The sequence below is a fragment of the Lissotriton vulgaris genome, chromosome 11 (assembly GCF_964263255.1).
Source record: "Lissotriton vulgaris chromosome 11, aLisVul1.2, whole genome shotgun sequence".
Classification (NCBI taxonomy): domain Eukaryota; kingdom Metazoa; phylum Chordata; class Amphibia; order Caudata; family Salamandridae; genus Lissotriton; species Lissotriton vulgaris.
Genome location: NC_141699.1, coordinates 1,077,192,858 through 1,077,213,392, shown reverse-complemented (window position 1 = coordinate 1,077,213,392; position 20,535 = coordinate 1,077,192,858). Strand labels below are relative to the sequence as shown.

The 20,535-nt window shown below is 44.4% G+C and overlaps 1 protein-coding gene across 1 annotated transcript in view; it reads left to right on the top strand.

Annotated features, from left to right (window-relative positions):
* Nucleotides 1-556: 556 nt before the first annotated feature.
* PRSS56 (serine protease 56) overlaps nucleotides 557-20,535 on the top strand; it is a 47,567-nt gene continuing 27,588 nt past the window's right edge. Inside the window, exons 1-7 of the mRNA XM_086944956.1 lie at nucleotides 557-678; nucleotides 5,342-5,542; nucleotides 9,046-9,099; nucleotides 10,974-11,160; nucleotides 17,009-17,117; nucleotides 17,731-17,890; nucleotides 18,842-18,984. Of these exons, the coding sequence (XP_086801082.1) occupies nucleotides 612-678; nucleotides 5,342-5,542; nucleotides 9,046-9,099; nucleotides 10,974-11,160; nucleotides 17,009-17,117; nucleotides 17,731-17,890; nucleotides 18,842-18,984 (921 nt within the window). The 5' untranslated portion in view covers nucleotides 557-611. The remainder of the gene's footprint in view (nucleotides 679-5,341; nucleotides 5,543-9,045; nucleotides 9,100-10,973; nucleotides 11,161-17,008; nucleotides 17,118-17,730; nucleotides 17,891-18,841; nucleotides 18,985-20,535) is intronic.

Genomic DNA, 20,535 nt, shown 5'->3' with positions numbered 1-20,535 from the left:
TGCCTTGCTAGGTTGTTCACCCCAGGCCCAGCCTGGAGCCAGACAATATGGTCTACAGGGCGTGAGGATTCTGGGTGGATGGCATTGCACTGTACAGACCTTGAACCAGTGCTTAATTTGAGCCAGTGGTTCCCGATGCTTGGCACTGGCACTTCATTTTCAACACCTGCACTTATGACAGGCCACCACATGGTGGCGCTAATTGTCTAATTTTGAGGTGAGCACAACAACAGAGAGTTTAATAACTCAACATACATTAAAATTAATAATACCTACCAACCACCTCATTTTTATAGCTTTGGGTGGAGTGGAATAGTCTCAATTGTCACACTTGTGGGAGTGTGATGGTTAGTAGTTATTTTGGTTCCGCCATTGGCAGTGATGTCAGGGGCAATGAGTGATGCAAGCTGCAATGGCCTCCAGAGAAGGGTCCTGACACTTACATTTTTACAAATTAAACACTGCATAGAGAGAATTCCATGATGACCCCTGACCTCTGTTTCTTGTTGTTTACAGCAGTGTCCAGCAGAGGCACAGTGGTGCTGGAGGTGGCTCTAAAGCGTGCCCTTGAGGCCCTGCAGGGGGCGCTGGCCCAACGCAACCGGTTGTTTATGGATTGCAAAGGCTGCGTCTCCTGTCTCTTCCAAGACTGCGGTAACCAGGCAGAGGAGTGTGAGCGTAAGTTCATCTAACGTTAGCCCCCAAAGGTCCATGCCACCCACATCCATGTAGGATGTAGGAGGGCGATGTTTTTCTGCTATTTATCCTAACAGGTGTTGGTCAACTTTTACATTGGGTATAGAATTTGGACAATCCCTTAACTTAGCTCTTGTGCTAATATAGGGCTTTCTCCCTTCTCGAGCAAGAAAATGCCTGGCGTAGTCCTTGCTGAGCCCAGCACCAGATGTGTGTGTGCAGATAGGAGTGGAAACAAAGAGAAGGTCCACTGAGCCATGCAATGACCATGCTTAATGTCCAGGCCATTTAAGGGAGAAAAGAGAGGCCAGCAACTTGGGTGGAACTGATGAAACACATTGAAATGTGGAAGGAATTTATTTGGGAGTTTTGTAGAGTCTTTTGGGTCACTCCAGAGTTTTCTAATTGAGCCAGGGTTTTAAATGTAAATGTAAATGTACAGAGATTTATATAGCGCAAATCACAAACCGGTTTCTAAGCGCTTGCTTAGGGAACCCGTCCTGGTATTCCCCTGTGAGATAACCCCAACAGGGTATCTGCAAGGTGAAAGGCAGGCATCCCGCTGCGAGGGGCCGTTGTGGAGATTAAGCAAGCTATTGCCCAGAGTCGCAGAGTGTGAACCCGTGAATCGAGTAGGCACCGGAGCGAGAATTGCCGAGTCCATGGACATTTTAGGACTCAAGACCCCGCCGAGCCGGTAATTGAACCCTGGTCCCGGGCTGACCTCTGCTTCCGGGTCTGCCTCCTCTAACCAGTGAGCCACACTTCAAGGTTGGATGGAGTTCAATTGTAAGTGAGCTAAAACAGTTTCGTTTGAAAGCTTCTTATGCATTACAGATAGTTTGATCCTGTTTTTATATGAAGGTTTTAACCATCCCAAACCTGGCGCCCTCGACTCACAGAGGCCAGCTTTCGTGCTTCATTCTTTCGACAGCTTGGTAGATGATGAGGTTTTCAGTTGCAGAGCACAGATCCCACTGGTGAATGTCTTTGAGAAGCATGCGTTGATGGTCTTGCAGCTGTGTAACTTGCCCCCACCAGGGCTGTCATCTGCTCCACACAATGGCTGGCTTGGAGGGGAGAAATTGAAGGATTGTAGGTGGTTGCAAGAGTTGGGGATGATTCCCACAACCACCACGTTAGTTTTGGTAACGAAAGAGCGACTGGAATCAAAAGGTCTCTCTGGTTCTTACTCTCATGGCAGAACGTTGAGGTCCTTGTTGGTTTGGAGACCAGTCAGAGTTCTGTATTAACAGCCCAATCTCCAGTTTATCTCCATTAATGCATCAAGGGTTCCCTTTGGTCCAGAGGAATGCCAGGTTCAGGAATGCGATGATGTGAGTCTGGTCTGATGCTTTGGTTTCCAGATGGAAGTGGATTTTGTTATCATGGTTCACCAGTCATAGCTCCAGGAAACACTGTCTGAGTATGAGTGACAGTACGCAGATAGAGGGCCACCTGGTTGCGACCTCCAAGGGCTGATTGACACTGCCTGTTGCAGAGAGTGGTTTAGACTGGTTAAAGCTTGGAGTCCAAGAAGGCTGAACCAGATGGTGCTGCAGCTGCCTCAAGCGATTATACTAAAGGTACCCTAGTCATGGATTAGGCATCACTGATGAACTGATAGACGCAGAGAGGTGCACTAACTACATGTTGAACCTCAGGACCCAACCCTTCTGGGTGGACAAGTTGTTAAAGAGACTTATTGACAGTAGGTCTGTAAGAAGTGTCTTGACACTAACAGCAGGTGAGCAACATTGGTGGACCGCCGCAGGTTTTAATCACTCCCACGGGTCTGCAGCACGCGGGGACGGGTTTGCCTTGTTAGGTCCAATAAATATGAAGCAAGCCCCAGGAAGTGATAGTTAGTCCCTGATTCTGCCTAGGTTCAATACTCTTAGAGAAGAGGCATTTCCACATCAGAAACAGAATTTAGGAAAATGTTCTACCCATAGGGTGGACGGGGAGTAGAGGGTGTGCTCTCCACAGTGCCGGCAGGGATTATGGATATTTACTTTTAACACGCAAATGGAGAGGGGGAGGTTAACCCACCATAGGTACTCCCTAATCAAAGATTAAATTATGGAGGTTTACTCATGAGAGTGAACACAGGTTGTATGGTGAGGCATTCATGAGAGTGCAGACGGGGATTATGGTGAGGTATTCATGAGAGTGCAGACAGGGATTATGGAGGTTTATTCATGAGAGTTCAGACAGGGATTATGGTGAGGAGTTTATGAGAGTTCAGACAGTGATTATGGCGATTTACTCATATGAGTGCAGACAAGGATTATGGAGATTTACTCATGAGAGTGCAGACAGGGATTATGAAGATTTACTCATGAGAGTGCAGACAGGGATTATGGAGATTTACTCATATTAGTGCAGACAAGGATTATGGAGATTTACTCATGAGAGTGCAGACAAGGATTATGGAGATTTACTCATGAGAGTGCAGACAGGGATTATGGAGATTTACTCATGAGAGTGCAGACAGGGATTCTGGAGATTTACTCATGGGAGTGCAGACAGGGATTATGGAGATTTACTCATGAGAGTGCAGACAGGGATTATGGAGATTTACTCATGCGAGTGCAGACAGGGATTATGGAGATTTACTCATATGAGTGCAGACAAGGATTATGGAGATTTACTCATGACAGTGCAGGCAGGGATTATGGAGATTTACTCATGAGAGTGCAGACAGGGATTATGGAGATTTACTCATATGAGTGCAGACAAGGATTATGGAGATTTACTCATGACAGTGCAGGCAGGGATTATGGAGATTTACTCATGAGAGTGCAGACAGGGATTATGGAGATTTACTCATGAGAGTGTAGCCAGGGATTATGGAGATTTACTCATGGGAGTGTAGCCAGGGATTATGGAGATTTACTCATGAGGGTGCAGAAAGGGATTGCGGAGTTTACTAATAAGAGTGCAGACATGGAGTATGGAGATTTATTCATGAGGGTGCAGACAGGGAGTATGGAGGTTTACTCATGGGAGCGCGGACAGGGATTATGGAGATTTACTCATGAGAGTGTAGACAGAGATATGGGGAGGTATTCATGAGAGTGCATACAGAAATTGTGGAAATTTACTCATGCGAGTGCAGACAGGGATTATGGAGGTTTACTCATGCGAGTGCAGACAGGGATTATGGAGGTTTATTCATGAGAGTGCAGACAGGGATTATGGAGATTTACTCATGCGAGTGCAGACAGGGATTATGGAGGTTTACTCATGGGAGTGCAGACAGGGATTATGGAGATTTACTCATGAGAGTGCAGACAGGGATTATGGAGGTTTACTCATTGGAGCGCAGACAGGGATTATGGAGATTTACTCATGAGAGTGTAGACAGAGATATGGGGAGGTATTCATGAGAGTGCATACAGAAATTGTGGAGATTTACTCATGCGAGTGCAGACAGGGATTATGGAGGTTTACTCATGCGAGTGCAGACAGGGATTATGGAGATTTACTCATGGGAGTGCAGACAGGGATCATGGAGGTTTACTCATGGGAGTGCAGACAGGGATTATGGAGATTTACTCATGAGAGTGTAGACAGAGATATGGGGAGGTATTCATGAGAGTGCATACAGAAATTGTGGAGATTTACTCATGCGAGTGCAGACAGGGATTATGGAGGTTTACTCATGCGGGTGCAGACAGGAATTATGGAGATTTACTCATGCGAGTGCAGACAGGGATTATGGAGGTTTACTCATTGGAGTGCAGACAGGGATTATGGAGATTTACTCATGCGAGTGCAGACAGGGATTATGGAGGTTTACTCATGGGAGTGCAGACAGGGATTATGGAGATTTACTCATGAGAGTGCAGACAGGGATTAGGAAGTGGTACTCACCACAATGAAGGTTTATTTTACACATGTGTTCCTGGCGTTCTTCAGCTGTTTCTTGTCAACTGCACAGAGTTAAGGGAGAAAAAGGTGCCAACTGCTCCTGACAGTAGGCATGATGTGCAAGTGGGTGCTCTAGGACTGTGTTTGAGTGAGCAAAATGTGTGTGTCAATCTGTTGGCTTTATCCCCCTTTGGGTACATTTTGGGACATTCCTCTGAAGAATCTGGACCAGAATTGACCAATGAAATCTGGGCAATTGAATAATTCAACAAAGGCAGATCTCTAGTTCCCTGAGTAGGACTTTATATCTGTTTAAATAGGCAATCCGTAAACTGGGTGTGTTTAGTTAGAAGAATTGTTTGTTAAGTGTAATTTATTTATTTGAAAACAAAGTGCAGATGTTGATGTTGCGTAATGTCAGGATAAAGTAGGACAATAACTGTATCATATAGACACATGAGCTCATGCACCAATAGGAGCAAATGGGTATTTGCACGATGATTCCACTTGCTTGACGACCTATGAACTGAGAAGTAATAGCTCTTGCTTCCCATGTTGCACAGGCAGTCACCAGCAGATTGCATTGTATTGTACTATATATACATCTCTAGAAGCACCCCAATTCCATTGCTCTTTGTAGAGTGCGTGACTGTTCTGCTGTCTACTGTGTGGCTCTTTCCTCTCACTATAAAATAGCACCAGAGTTTTACTAATGATACTTGTACCCAAGCTCACAGTAAACTGTTTTTCCATCCTCTCCTTTTTCTAGCTCTTGATCCTACCCAAACCTCAGAGCCCAGCTGTGCAGTGATCCTGGAAACCCAAAAAGTACCAGAACAGTCCCAAAGAAACTGGGCCTTGAGCAAGGCTTGCTCCTACTACCAGCGGTTCTGCCCCGAAGGGAGCGCTGCTGCAGGAACCTGCCTGCAGGTGATGGCCGGCCAATGCAACCTCAGGCTGCAGGAGTGTAGTAGGTGCTTTCACTTCACCGTAGCTTGTTTTGCTTTGTTGGATGTTTGTCTCTTGTTCTGGGCACACAAATGCTGTTCAAGTGGATCCACATGGACTCGGCAGGGTCTTGGGATATCTTCAAACCTCTTGTAGATTACTATGAGTAGTGGTAAAGATTGAGCCAAACCTTTCCGTCCATCACATTTTTGCGGTGTACATAAACTACTGTAGCTGGCACCGTATTGCAAAGATTTAAGGGCCCAGACCCACTGCATCATAAGGGCTCAAGCTTCACCGCTCCAATGAGGCCCCATAGGTCTGAAACATATCTGTGCTTGTGTTCACTCTTATAAAAAGGTGAGATCTAGCAGCTCAACTGGACTGTCCCTTTTTGGGTAGGGCCAAACTGATTTGCATCTGGGTAGGTTCCTTCTAAAATAGAGCAAATAGCTAAAGTAGTGGAATAGAAGGCTGTTCAGAGTAATTAGCAGTGGTTATGGTGAATCTAAGCCTTTCCATCCATCGCGCTTTTCTTGGTTAGCCACCAAAAGCACACGTAGCAGCCAAGTGCCATTCTGTTTTGAGGCTCACGTTGAGTTAGTTATTTTTTATTTTAACCAACAGAACTTGGGGATGTGTGGTCTGATACCTATAATCAAGGAGTACCTGTCATATGGGGGCTAAAAACGAATCACAAGCTCTGGACCACCTCTTACCTCCAATCAGCATCAATGCATCTGTGGTAGACCACATCTTCTACCAAAGCAGGCTCAGAACAGCTATGGAGAGGTTTATGAGCTAGACCAAAACTGATACATAAACATGCTTATTGCAGATATTTGAGATCTCACACTACAGGGCACATCTGTTCCCCAATCAGGCTCAGCACAACAATTTATACCCAATCAGGCTCAGTGTAGCTAAAATGAGATCTTGTCTGCTTTACCACAACTTGTACCCAATCAGGCTCAGTGTAGCTAAGAAGAGATCTTGTCTGCTTTACCACAACTTATACGCAATCAGGCTTAGTGTAGCTAAGAGGAGATCTTGTCTGCTTTACCACAACTTATACCCAATCAGGATAAGCGTAGCTAAGAAGATATCCTGTGTGGTACACCACAACTTATACCCAATCAGGCTCAGTGTCGCTAAGAGGAGATCTTGTCTGCTTTACCACAATTTATACCCAATCAGGATCAGTGTAGCTAAGAAGAGATCTTGTCTGCTTTACCACAACTTATACCCAATCAGGCTCATTGTAGCTAAGAGGAGATATTGTCTGCTTTACCACAATTTATACCCAATCGGGCTTAGTGTAACTAAGAGGAGATCTTGTCTGCTTTACCACAACTTGTACCCAATCAGGCTCAGTGTCGCTAAGAGGAGATCTTGTCTGCTTTACCACATCTTATACCCAATCAGGCTCAGTGTAGCTAAGATGAGATCTTCGCTGCTTTACCACGACTTATACCCAATCAGGATAAGCGTAGCTAAGAAGATATCTTGTGTGGTACACCACAACTTATACCCAATCAGGCGCAGTGTAGCTAAGAAGAGATCTTGTCTGCTTTACCACAACTTGTACCCAATCAGGCTCAGTGTCGCTAAGAGGAGATCTTGTCTGCTTTACCACAACTTGTACCCAATCAGGCTCAGTGTCGCTAAGAGGAGATCTTGTCTGCTTTACCACATCTTATACCCAATCAGGCTCAGTGTAGCTAAGATGAGATCTTCGCTGCTTTACCACGACTTATACCCAATCAGGATAAGCGTAGCTAAGAAGATATCTTGTGTGGTACACCACAACTTATACCCAATCAGGCGCAGTGTAGCTAAGAAGAGATCTTGTCTGCTTTACCACAACTTGTACCCAATCAGGCTCAGTGTCGCTAAGAGGAGATCTTGTCTGCTTTACCACATCTTATACCCAATCAGGCTCAGTGTAGCTAAGATGAGATCTTCGCTGCTTTACCACGACTTATACCCAATCAGGATAAGCGTAGCTAAGAAGATATCTTGTGTGGTACACCACAACTTATACCCAATCAGGCTTAGTGTAGCTAAGAGGAAATCTTGTATGCTTTACCACAACTTGTACCCAATCAGGCTCAGTGTCGCTAAGAGGAGATCTTGTCTGCTTTACCACATCTTATACCCAATCAGGCTCAGTGTAGCTAAGATGAGATCTTCGCTGCTTTACCACGACTTATACCCAATCAGGATAAGCGTAGCTAAGAAGATATCTTGTGTGGTACACCACAACTTATACCCAATCAGGCGCAGTGTAGCTAAGAAGAGATCTTGTCTGCTTTACCACAACTTGTACCCAATCAGGCTCAGTTTCGCTAAGAGGAGATCTTGTCTGCTTTACCACATCTTATACCCAATCAGGCTCAGTGTAGCTAAGATGAGATCTTCGCTGCTTTACCACGACTTATACCCAATCAGGATAAGCGTAGCTAAGAAGATATCTTGTGTGGTACACCACAACTTATACCCAATCAGGCTTAGTGTAGCTAAGAGGAAATCTTGTATGCTTTACCACAACTTGTACCCAATCAGGCTCAGTGTCGCTAAGAGGAGATCTTGTCTGCTTTACCACATCTTATACCCAATCAGGCTCAGTGTAGCTAAGATGAGATCTTCGCTGCTTTACCACGACTTATACCCAGTCAGGATAAGTGTAGCTAAGAAGATATCTTGTGTGGTACACCACAAGATATATTCAATCAGGCTCAAGGGAGTTAAGAAGAGGTCTCATGTGATGCACCACAACTTATACCCAAACAGACTCCATTCCCAATCAGGTTCAAGGTAGCTAAGGCAAGCGCTCACGTGCTACACTACATCTTACATCTAATCAGTCTCACTGTAGCTATGAACAGATCTTATGTGCGAAGTAAGCCACATCTTACACCCAATTAAGCTTAATTTGATAGGAGTGTATTGCCAGTTGCATATTTTCCCTGTGGGGTGTATCAGAGGTTGTTTTCCTGTCAGGTGTTGGGTGTATCTAAGTGACCATTCCCTCCTTTGAGTAGACTAGTGTGTGATTGGATCTGTGTAGTTCCTGGAGTATATGGAACTGCTCAATCCGTACCAAAAAAGTTTCCCTTTGACTCTGGCAACACAGGAACCGGGCACCCGTGTACGCTCACAGACCGCCAAGGACCTCTTGCTTAGGGTTTGACTTTGGACGCGAATGAGGTTGATCAGTCAAGGCTACTCTTAAAGGGTGGTGTGGGGTTTAAAGCAAACCGCACTTCACAATTGAATAACACACAGCGAATGTATTGCCAAGTCTGTGTTATATTTATAAAGGTAAACAAATATTATTCTATTTAAACCATGATGGAGGTAAAACTAATACAACTGCTGTAGAGTTTTCCCACTCTACATTTGGTGTTATGTGGGTTGTCGTCTGTGTAAAAGAGATGTTTCTGGGGTACTGACAGCCAGTGTGCTGTGTGAGCCTCTCCTTGTCCAGGACTCACTGTGTGCTCTTCCACATCTCCCTCACAGAGCTGGAGCAGGACATGGACTACCTGAGCACAGCCCCGGAGGATGAACCTGCAGGTGAGCCCCACACCTTCCATCTGTACATGGGGAGTCTGTATGGAGTGCCAGGAGTGTGGGGGAGAGGGGAGGGGGAGAGGGAGAAGTAGAGGAGACGATACGAGAGGAGAGGAGAGGAGAGGAGAGAAGTGGAAAGGAGGGCAGGAGAGGAGAAGAAAGTATAGGAGGGGAGGAAGGAGAGGGCAAGGGAGAGCGAGGCCTGGATCAGGATTGAAGAAGAATATTGGTTAGTAATCCAGCAATTGTAGTGGCACAGGACAAAGGAAGAGCAGGCCAATGAGGTTGAAATGTGGAGCATGTAATGGAGTCAAGGTAAGTTAAAGCTTTGAAGTGTAACAGGGTAGAGTATGGTAAAGCGTGGTCGCCATGGTCACCTTGGTTTAAATTGGGGTTGGATAAATAGATAAATGGTTTATGAATATATTCAGATGGGTGTGAAGTTAATTCACCCAGGTGCACTTAAGGGTGGATGGAGAAAATCCGATTGACTATAACAAGGAGGTAGTAAGGTTGGACAGGAAAAGTCAGTGGACAGACATAGAGAAGGTAAGATTCAGAGAAGAGTAGGTGTGTATGGGTGGAAGTGAGAGCAGATATACTGATTAAAAGTGAGGTTGGACAATCTCGTTGTGGGAGGGAGTGAGGGTGAACAGAGAGGGTGGAAGTGAATTTATGCAGTTTATAATTGGTGGAAATTAGTCTGGACAGACATTTAGGGCCCGATGTAGGTAGGCATTTACCGGTCGGTAACGGCCGAATTCGGCCGTTACCGACCGGTAAATGCCTTTTCCAATGTAGGGGCATGTATTTACAGATCTGTATTTTTACCGAATCTGTATTTACCGAATCTGTAAAATTACCGAATTGGTAAATACAGACTCGGTAAAAATACTGAATCTGTAAATGCTGATGTAGGTGGCGCTTTAAACAGTGCCACAGGCCCCTAAGCATTCGTTATTTGCCATGTAATACTATTGCATGGTAAATAACGAATTCAGGTGTACATGCACATCTGTGCATGTACACCTGTGCCAGGTGACACACAGACATGCCCTTAGGGCATGTATGTGTGCCACATGGCACACAAGCCTGACATTGGGGTGCTACAGGGTGTCAAAGTGACACCCCATTCCCCCTGGCAGGATTCGGTATTTACCGATTCGGTAATTACCGAAAATTACCGAATCAGTATTTGCCATTGATTCCTATGGGCTTCAAGGCCCATAGGAATCAATGGCAAATACCGATTCGGTAATTACCGAATCGGTAAATACCGAATCTTACAGATTCGGTAATTGAAAAAGAAAAATTACTTACATCTGCCTACTTCCAATTTACCTACTCTTAAATACCGAATCAGTATGATTCGGTATTTAAGAGTAGGTAAATCTAGATTACCTACATCGGGCCCTTAGGGTCTGATTTTCAAAGGTAAACTGAGATGAAAGTCTAACTTTACGACTTTCGGTATTCAAAAAGGGCATTTACGAGTAGTAAAATTATACTTTTGTTTCAGTTAAATTTATGTTTTGGTCTTAAGTTTAACTGAGACACTAAGACAGAGACAGATCAGTTAAACTTAAGACCAAAACATAAGTTTAACTGAGACAAAATTCTAACTTTACTATTCGCAAATGCCCTTTGTGAATACAGAAAATCGTAAAGTTAGACTTTCATCCCTGTTTACCTTTCTGAATCGTGCCCATAGTGTTTGCACTTTTTCTGTGTTCTGTCAAAATACTCATGAATGACTAAAAGTCATTTATGAAAAGCAGAAATGAATGAATTTTTGTTGAGGAGAAAGAAAGAGATCCGCCTTGCATGTCGCGCAACAGAATTGTTTCTTAGAGTCTTTCTTCCTCTCCTTTCCGCAGGGAGCTGTGGTCGACGGCTTGCTCCTGCCAATGCCACGGCCGTGAAGGGCAGGATCGTGGGCGGCACAGCAGCGGGCCCTGGGGCATGGCCCTGGCTGGTGTCCATACGCCTCAACGGGGAACTGATGTGCGGTGGGGTGTTGGTGGGCCAGACCTGGGTGCTGACGGCTGCGCACTGCTTCTCAGGGTGAGTTCAACGGAGGACATTTTGAACTGTGTTGTGCGGGTGGATCTCTGCCCATCAGTGTAATGCACACTAGATGTAAATGAACTCATGGGATATAGGTAACAGAGGTTATTATTACTCTAAAGCTGATAGGGGAAAAGCAGGCCTCCTGTTGCCATTGCGGAGTGGGTATGTGCAAACAAAATCAGATGTAACTTTTTCCTTTGCATGTGACTCCAGTTGAGCTGGACTTGTCCAGTGAGACCAGTGAGTGAGGTGTAGGAAGGTGAAATTGTTCTTTAAATAATAAGGGCACAGTATATGATTACAGTGGAACTCTAAGCAGCGCCACTGGAATTATGCGGCAGGGGAGGATCAAATTACGCAGCAGTGTTGAGTAAATTATGCAGCAAGAAAAGGCTAATTATGCGGCATACTTTGTGCTAGAATTACTTCATTATTTAGCCATTTTTTAACGTGTTATCACTGTCTGGGCAATAGTTGAACTTCATTTGTACCAGTTTAATAACCAAAGATAGCAATAAGTTACACAAAGGTGACCAGTCAGCCTTTGCACAGGTCCTTCCACTGCGTGGCAACACGAGTCATTTTGTTTTAACTCATTTTTGAACCATTTGAGCTAGAAACAACTTTTTTTGTTTCTAAATTCTGCAGATTACCTGGAAGATGATGAAGTATGTATTTTATTTTTCAGTGCCTCTTTACGTGCATTTAAAGGAAAGCCACGGTGCCTTAACCCCTTCACTGCGGCGGCAATTCCGCCGCAGCGCTGGGGGGGCGGGGGCCCGAGCGGCGCGAGTCACGAGCCGCGGTTGCGCTGTGCTCATGACGGAGCGGTTCCGTCATGGCCCCGCCCGCTTAATAGAACGCGCCGCGCAGGCGCAAAATCAGCACCGCGCAGGCGGGGCGGCAGGGCCATGACGGAACCGCTCCGTCATGAGCACAGCTCAGCCGATGCTCATGACGGAGCGGCTCCGTCATGAGCATGGGAGGGGTTAAAGACTGCAATCATACCGACTTGCCACAAAACAGTAGTCGTGCTTCCGTAATGGGGGCATGCCCGCATGATGGCAATGGTTCTGAGCTGACTGCGACATTCAATCTTAATGGCAATTGTGCTTTTACTGGCAGTGATTAATTTGTGAAAACCTAAGTGCAGAGGTCCTTGACAATAGGCCACTGCAGCTTGCACCACACATTGCTCCTGCCAGCACAGCCAATGACAGTACCAACACAACTACTGACTATCACACTCCTTGAAGTGTGGCTATTCAGACTATTCCAGCCCCCTAAGTTTTAAGAATGGCTTGGGGGCAGGTATTAGTCATTTTTTAGGTATATTGAATTGACAAAGAATTGTTGTTGTGCTCGTCTCTAAATTAAATAAACAGCACCATCATGTGACAGACCATCATAAGCGCCGGGTTAGACTTCTAAGTGCCTATGCCGAGCACCGTCTGACAAAAATGAGGGAAGGGCAGGCAGCAAACCTTTCAGTTTCATCAAGAATTACTTTCCATGACAGTAAAAGCTGCCATCTCAGTGGAAGTGTTAGTAATTATCCTTCCACAATAAAGATCCGCTCATAAATGTGTTAAAATCTGGTAACTTTACTGTAGGCTAACCGATTAATCATTTTTATCAGATATACATACTTACTTACTTATGCCGGCTTCCACTCCTGGGTGTAGGCCATCAACCAGAACTCCCAATCTTCCCTGTCCAGGGCTTTTCTTTCAATCTGACTTCAGGTGTAACCCATCTCCTTTCAGTCAACCTCGATGCAACAGTTCGTATTTAATGTGCTGAGATGCAGATACACAGGTTTGTCAATATTGTTCATGCTGGCACTTGGCGCTTCGTGTCCACCCTCATTATATGGCCACCAGGCACTATGTTATGCCCCCGGAAACAATTCATAATATTTGGTTTCCTTAATCCTACACATTTCAACACCTGGTTATGCAAGATTTATGGTTCTTAGCTTGGTGTGGAAAGCACCTAATGGCATGCATATCAAATTCACGTTGATTCCAACATTCCACATTGTGGCGCTGTGTGTGATACAACACCCACACTTAAAATAAAAACCCTGGGTTAATTTCGAGTTATAGAATTCTAATGATTTGTAGGCACTTGCATGGAGTAAATAATTCCGAAACACAGAATAAAATCGAGATACTCGCTGTTAACATCACCAACGTCACAAGAATCTGTTCTACTGTGAATGAACTATGGCTGCGGTACAAACGCACAGGTGAGTTCATTCTCAGAACCACCCATACCAAGCAATGTCTGCAAACATCTGGTTCACAGTTCTACACATGACTGTGCCTGTTTGGGAGCCTAAAGATTTCCCAGAATTCTGCATCTCCACTGAACCACTGTCGCCATCTCAGTGATGACAGAAAACCATGGGCCGTATTATCAAGAACACGCGATAAATATCGCAAATCGCGCTTAGCTCGTTTTTCATTATCGCCCTCTATCGCTGTATTACATCGCCGTGTTAGCGGCGTATTAGCAACGCTTTGCTAACAGGCGAAGTACAATCCAGTGATATACTGCGATAATGATCATTAGCGTGTTAAATCCAGCGATGATTTCACAGCGCTAATGAAAAGCGTGGTAATAGGGGAGTGTGTACTTAACCATACAATCCACCTACCCTAGGCAATAATGCTAAGTCAGGTTTTATTCAGGCGTTAGAATCATGCGATAATGGGGGCTTAGCGCGCCTTTTGTCATCGCTTCGCTGTTCAGGGGCATCCTTGGTAATACCGCGATGTTGGTTTTGCGATCATTTCACATGTTGTCCAAGGAGGGAACGCCTACTTTGCATCTCATTAGCGATATCTATCGCTGTCATGACATGCGTTGCAGATTCGGCCGCTAACATGCGCTAATGCACGTTAGTGACGTCTTGCTAATATTGAGATTATAAAATCGCCGCTTTTTTGGCGCTATGTGCCGAAAACGCAGCAATATATTTCTTGATTATATGCCCCTAGGCTAGTAAGTCTATATAAATAAAACAGTCCAAATAGGCGGTGAGAGATTATTTCAGCCGTCTCGCTAATCAGAACTCCTTGCACAGTTTAGTGATTGAAGTTCGTTGTCCTGTACTACCCCCTCGAGTATTTAATAAGAACTGCATGCAGCTATGCGGACGCTCCGACCAAAGTTAAACTGAGTCTTGAAAGGGGAGCAACATTTTCAGGCTTTAGGGCAGTGTGACTGATGCTGGGCGCTGACTTCAGGGGGAGGGCGCTGTGTTTAGCAATATCTTAAGATTTAAAAGCAACTGCTCCATAGTTCCTTGTCTGTCCATCTTTCAAACAGTAATATAAATTTCAAGATAACTCATGTGATGAAATGTTCCTGCTAGCCAGCAAACTCAAAGTTTTGTCTAATAGCAGTTTTGACTCGCCACGAAGTAGCGCAGAGGGTTAATATGGCAGCTGCATAGAACAGATTTGTATTTGATCTAAGTAGATTAGTAAAGCCAGCCTTTACCAGAGCCTTAAAACAAATGAAAAGTAAGTGAGAGAGGGGCTATGGAGATTTGAGAGGCACTTTTGCGGTTCGTAGTGAAGGAATCCGAGGAGGAGGTCATGGGGGGAAGGTGGCTGGGGGGGGGGGGGGGGATGCTAGAATATACCATTGCCCTCGGTGCCGCCAACGTTAAAGCTGGCCTTGCTTACTTGCCACTAGCCATCCCTACATCAGAGTTCTCACATTTGGCACATACTCACAAATTCTGAAGAGGGACAGGCATTCAGGCAATCCTGCCAAGGTCAGAACTGTTGCCCACTGGACTCTTAACCCAGAAGAAGGGCCTATTAGTATTTGTTTTTAGTTTCTTTTATAGAAACCTTTACATTGAAGCGTGTTACAATATATGCAATTATATTATTCAAAAACACCGGATTCAAAAAGCAAAAGCGAAAGACATATTTTTTTCATTAGCAGTAACTGATTGGTTAAATTACTGAGGGTGAAAAAGTGCCTGTTTGCAACCCTTCTAAATTGCTTTGAAACCCCTAATATTCAGTTTAAACAATCTAACAGGTGCTCATTTTAAAAGTAGAATGATTTTAGCTTTTGACTTTCCTCTTAGAGTTCAGGCAAAAGCAATCTGCATTATCTGGCCGCAGTAAACTAGGTTTCCTAATCACACGCTAGTCTACTCCTTGAGGTAGCCAAGAAACACCACAGCTGCCAAACAGATCCATGTCCTGTCCTGTCTGATACATTCACCCAGGCCCATTGATTTATCTGAAAGAAAATTGCATTCTGGAGCATGTAGTCGCACCACATGTAGTCAAAGTAGGAATAGGCGCAAAAAGCTAAACTTGCAAAGTGCTCTTAAAAGGCGAGAGAGGCTGAAGGTATCACGCGTGACATGAGCCCACTTGGCAGCTACGAAAATCGCCTGCAGAAAAACACCACATACAGAGCTCTGCAAATAATATTTTGAGTTGTCTCAGTTTAACAGTGGTCTATTAGTAGAAGGAATACTAGTGGAGTAATTTTTATTAGAAAGCAAGGGACCCCTATATAACGACTAGCTAAACATAGGACAAAATCCTAATTTAAAACAAAATCCTAATTTAGGACAAAATCCCACTTTAAGACAAAATCCTAATTTAGGACACAATCCTAACTTAAGACAAAATCCTAACTTAAGACTACTAAATGCCTTCTGTGAATACCAAAAGTAGTAAGTTTAGGATTTTGTCGTAAGTTAGTTCTGTGAATCTGGCCCACTGACCTCAGCTTGCACAACTCCTGCGTCCATCGCCAGAGTGGTGCTTCGGGTGGCAGCCACAGCCTACAGGCACCTGGTTATTTTTTTCAGAAAACACCATCTTTGTTGATGGTCTTTGTTTGTGCTGCCCACCCCTCTGACCTTCTCCTCCAGACCGTAGACAAATAAGTAAATCATTTCTGTGCAATGAAGGAATGTCCAGATTTGGAGAAAAAGTACTCGGAGTGTGCTTTAATGTTCCACTGGCTTGTGGGAAGTGCACTGCATGGTTGGCCTATCATCTCATTGAGAGCTGTGACCCCATTACACTATTTCTAGGGGGCCTGAATTCCTTGAGACATGGTAAAGGCAGTACTACTCTCTAATGGCACAATATCTTTCGTTTCTTTTTTTAACTTTTTTTGCACTATTGAGTGAAAAACACTGGTTTGGTAATGTTCTTCGCTTTAGTGAGGCCCAGCAAAACATAATGTGGTCAAAATACATTTTTGTGTGCTATGATGAAAATCTTTAGAATTTTTGCAGAGATATCAAACTACTTGTGCACTACATGGAGTATTTGTATGTAATTTTAACAATAATTTATATTTATATTTTTAACTTTATAAATTAGTTTTATTTAATTTAAAATTATTTCCTATGGGTTACGTATAAGCTTCTGCTTTTGTTATTTTCTATGGGATGGTTTTGCACTACCAGGGGTTAGCCATGTGTGATGCTGGACTCACGACTGTGTGTTTTTTAGTGGTAACTTACACTGGGCTGTGGACTGTGTTATTTAGGTGTAACTTACACTCGTAAGTCAGGCTAACCCCTTTTCCTGGGTTGGGGACTTTAGTCTACACTTTTGAGGTACTTTATACTCAGATTTTGTGAGTTGCCTAAAGTAGTAAAGTTACTGAGAAGCATACGAGTACAGTCATTTACCCATTTAAATTACTCACAAGTGTAATTTACCTCTGTGAATAACCCAGATAATGCATAAGATATGTACAAAGGTTCTGTAATCCTGGGGCAAGAATGTACCAATTGACAGTGTATTTTTACTGAAATTATGACTTTTTGTTTCTGGGGCAGGAACAGCAACGAGCTGTACTGGACGGTGGTAGTTGGAGATTACGACCTCAGCCAACCGGATGAGGGGGAGACTGTTCTTGGGGTGAACCGGATTGTTATCCACCCTAAGGTAGGTAGGACACAGAACTTAACTTCATTGCCAAGAAGATACAGAGAACAAAGTTATCTTCATTGAATGACTGAAGCACTGTTTAGCTCAAGTTTGGACTTCAAACAAACAAGTGTGAGTTGGCTGAATCCCATTACCAATTAAACTTAAAAGTGACAGCTGTCCAAGCAGACCTTTGGTTTAAATACCATTCCCTCCCAGATGCCAGTACCAGTTTAGGACTCTGACCCACCCACTGACAATACCCCTCCTGGACCAACCCCTGCTGAGAGGGAACATCCCCTGTGGACCATTTCCTGCTCTTTACCCCCAACCCTTCTCAAACATGTCACCCCCTCTAATACTGACATGCTGGGTGTCCACTTCCTACAATCAAGAAGCCACTATGGGATATCCCCACCCGCACCCCCAACTGTGCTGTTCTGGGGACAACTCACACTCTGACTGCACATTTGCCACAATTACTGCTTTGGTCTCTATTTTATAGTTAAACCAGAATACTTAGCCCAGCCGAAGTCTTGCAATTAAACTCTACGATAAAAACATCAATACTCCCAAGTAAGATGCACAATCACTCACAGCGTGTGCTGTTGTTCTTTGGCCTTCTCCGCAGTTCAACCAGAAGACCTTCAATAATGACCTGGCTCTTGTGGAGCTCACCACCTCCACCCTGGGCCTGGAGAAGGCCAGCCCGGTCTGCCTGCCAGATTTCTTGCAGGACCCGCCCGCCGGCACACCTTGCTTCATTGCCGGCTGGGGCTCTGCCTACCAAGGTAAGCAGCAAGGAGCAGACATTATGGGTTGAACCATACCAGTAGACCAGTGACCACACAGGCAGAGGGACCAGGCCAAGTGCTGTTATGTTATATTATGTTATATTGATTTGTATAGCGCACTAATCACCGGAGAGGGTATTCAGGCACTTGGGCAGGTGTGTAGGTTTGTGATCCCCAAGTTGTAGTAATTGTCAATAGTGCATATCTCATTTCTTTTGCAAGGCCACATCCCTTCTCTATAAGAATCTGCGGCTTTATCTGAGTAGCTGCAAAATGCCAATTAATGCTCAAGATTGTGGCACCTGGGGTCTGACACATATCAGTAGACACTTTTGCTAACACCTATGAAGGAACTCAGCTCATGGTGAGCACAGATGACTGCAAAGGATTGCTGATTCTTGAGCAAACGTGGAATTCAAGTCACAATGTGCTGAAGGGAATAATGTCAGTGTTATATCAATAATCTTGGAACACCTACACTTGCTCTGATATCGTCTGCTCAGATATTTCTGACATATTTATGCATTTTTTGGAGAGACCGTAAAGGTTTATGAATTATCGATACAAGTAAGAATAAATAGCAATTTTTATCAATACGAACATCTAATGTTTGCAAAAGAAAGGCAAATAAGGAAATTACAGCTCTAATTCACAAATATCACTAGCAATGTTAACACTATCAGAATTAACCTTTGGACTTTAATCACACATACATGATGTATGAAAGGATTTTACCCATTCTGTGTCTAGAGGAAAATGTGTTAGTACATACAGGCCCCGGTCAAATCCACCTCTTCAGCAGTGACTTTAAGCCAATGATGAAATGCTGTTCTCCTTTGCTGTTCAAACTCTTTGCCACTTTGTATTATCTTGTGTTCTGTTACTACAAACCTCTGGTACTGTAAGGTGACCATTCCTTGTTATTTGTACCACCTTTACCCTTGACAGATGGACCCTCAGCAGATGTAGTGATGGAGGCCCGGGTACCAATGCTAAGCCAGGATTCTTGCCGAAATGCACTGGGCAAAGACCTGCTCACCAGCACCATGTTCTGTGCTGGGTACCTTTCGGGTGGCATCGACTCCTGCCAGGTATGTGGGTAACGTACGGTGACAGCCAATCGCATGAACAAAGAGACTGGCTGAGGTGTGGCGGGAGGCAGTTTTATCCTGTGTTTGGGAAACCCTGTATCTGCAACCACCTTTCTTAAGTTGTCGCAGCCAAGGTATTCACCACAGACAACCTGCTTGTAAATGAGTGTTGTATGTTGACATCTAGAACTGAGAGAACCACCACATAGCACAAGATCAAAGACGCACTGGGGACTTGTCCTCATGGAAGCTAGCACAGCGTTCCATCAAACAGGTGAAAAGCCAAGACTCACACGTTAGTACTAACCCTGGGCGTAGATCGCGAAGTAGCGCTACGCGTAGCAACGCAAAGTGCTCTTCGCACTACCCGAGCTATGCATAGCACTACGTGAACTGCGTAGTACCCTGTTCGTGATGATTGCACAGTGCCCAAGGCTTGTCCGCACTGTGCAATCATTGAAAACGGCATCTTGCACAGTGCGAGCTGTCATTTACTGCCGCTCGAGTAGATTTTTACTCGAGCGGCAGCTTTCTCAACGCTGACTGGTAGTTTCTCATCGCAAGCGGTCTCGAGCATACGTGACCACTCGCAATGAGAAATCTGACCTCCCCGCGTTGAGAATCTCGTCGGGAGGTTTATTTTCCATGCTCGCGATCGGCAACTTGATGTTGCTGATCGCGAACGAGGAAAAAGTCTCGCCGGTATGTCATTTTGCTTGCTCGCAGTCGCCAACTTGACATTGAGGACCACGAGCAAGCAAAAAATGACTGCTGCACTATGCTACGCTACGCGTGTTTACACTGTCCTACTTGCAGTTCGTGTAGTGCGAAGTAGCGCAAACTTCGCAAACTATGCGAGCGTAGCGTAGTGCTTTGCCCAGGGTTAGTTAGTACCCACACACACACACACATGTGCATACATATGCAGACTCACACACCCATATATACACACACACACATGTACACACACAAATAAGGGCTTTTTTGTGTTACCCTAAAGCAATCTGTTTTTTAGTCTTTTTTTGGTTTAATTGAATTATTTAGACTATCGCACCTGATGTAAGTGATTAGTGACTACAAAGTTCAGGCTGGAAAAACTGGCTGTAAAGATTTAGAGTTAGGTTGTCCCCCTAGCGCGCACATGCACACACCTCTCTAATGTGAAATGTTGACGTTGTTTAAGACGGCTTCACCTATTGAAATTACTGTTGGATCTTTTCACTTGGTGAGAAATCAAATGCACTTTGTAGTATTTACAGCTTGCTTCCTGGTTGTCGCCACAGGGTCTCTTATGTAGAGAGGGCGGCCTATCACAAACTGCATTTGGTAGTATGTAAAGTAGTAATACAGTAATACAAACTCACATCTTTCGAAGAGTAAAACCGTTGCTACTCACAAACTACACTTCTAAAGCTACTGCTGCCGAAAAGGTGTCAAGAAAGGTATGAATGTATTAAACTCCAGACTTGTAGTAAGTTAAGACCAACATAAGGTAACTCAGAGGTACTGCAATAGACTACCACGGCGACAGAGGAACAATAACAATCCATG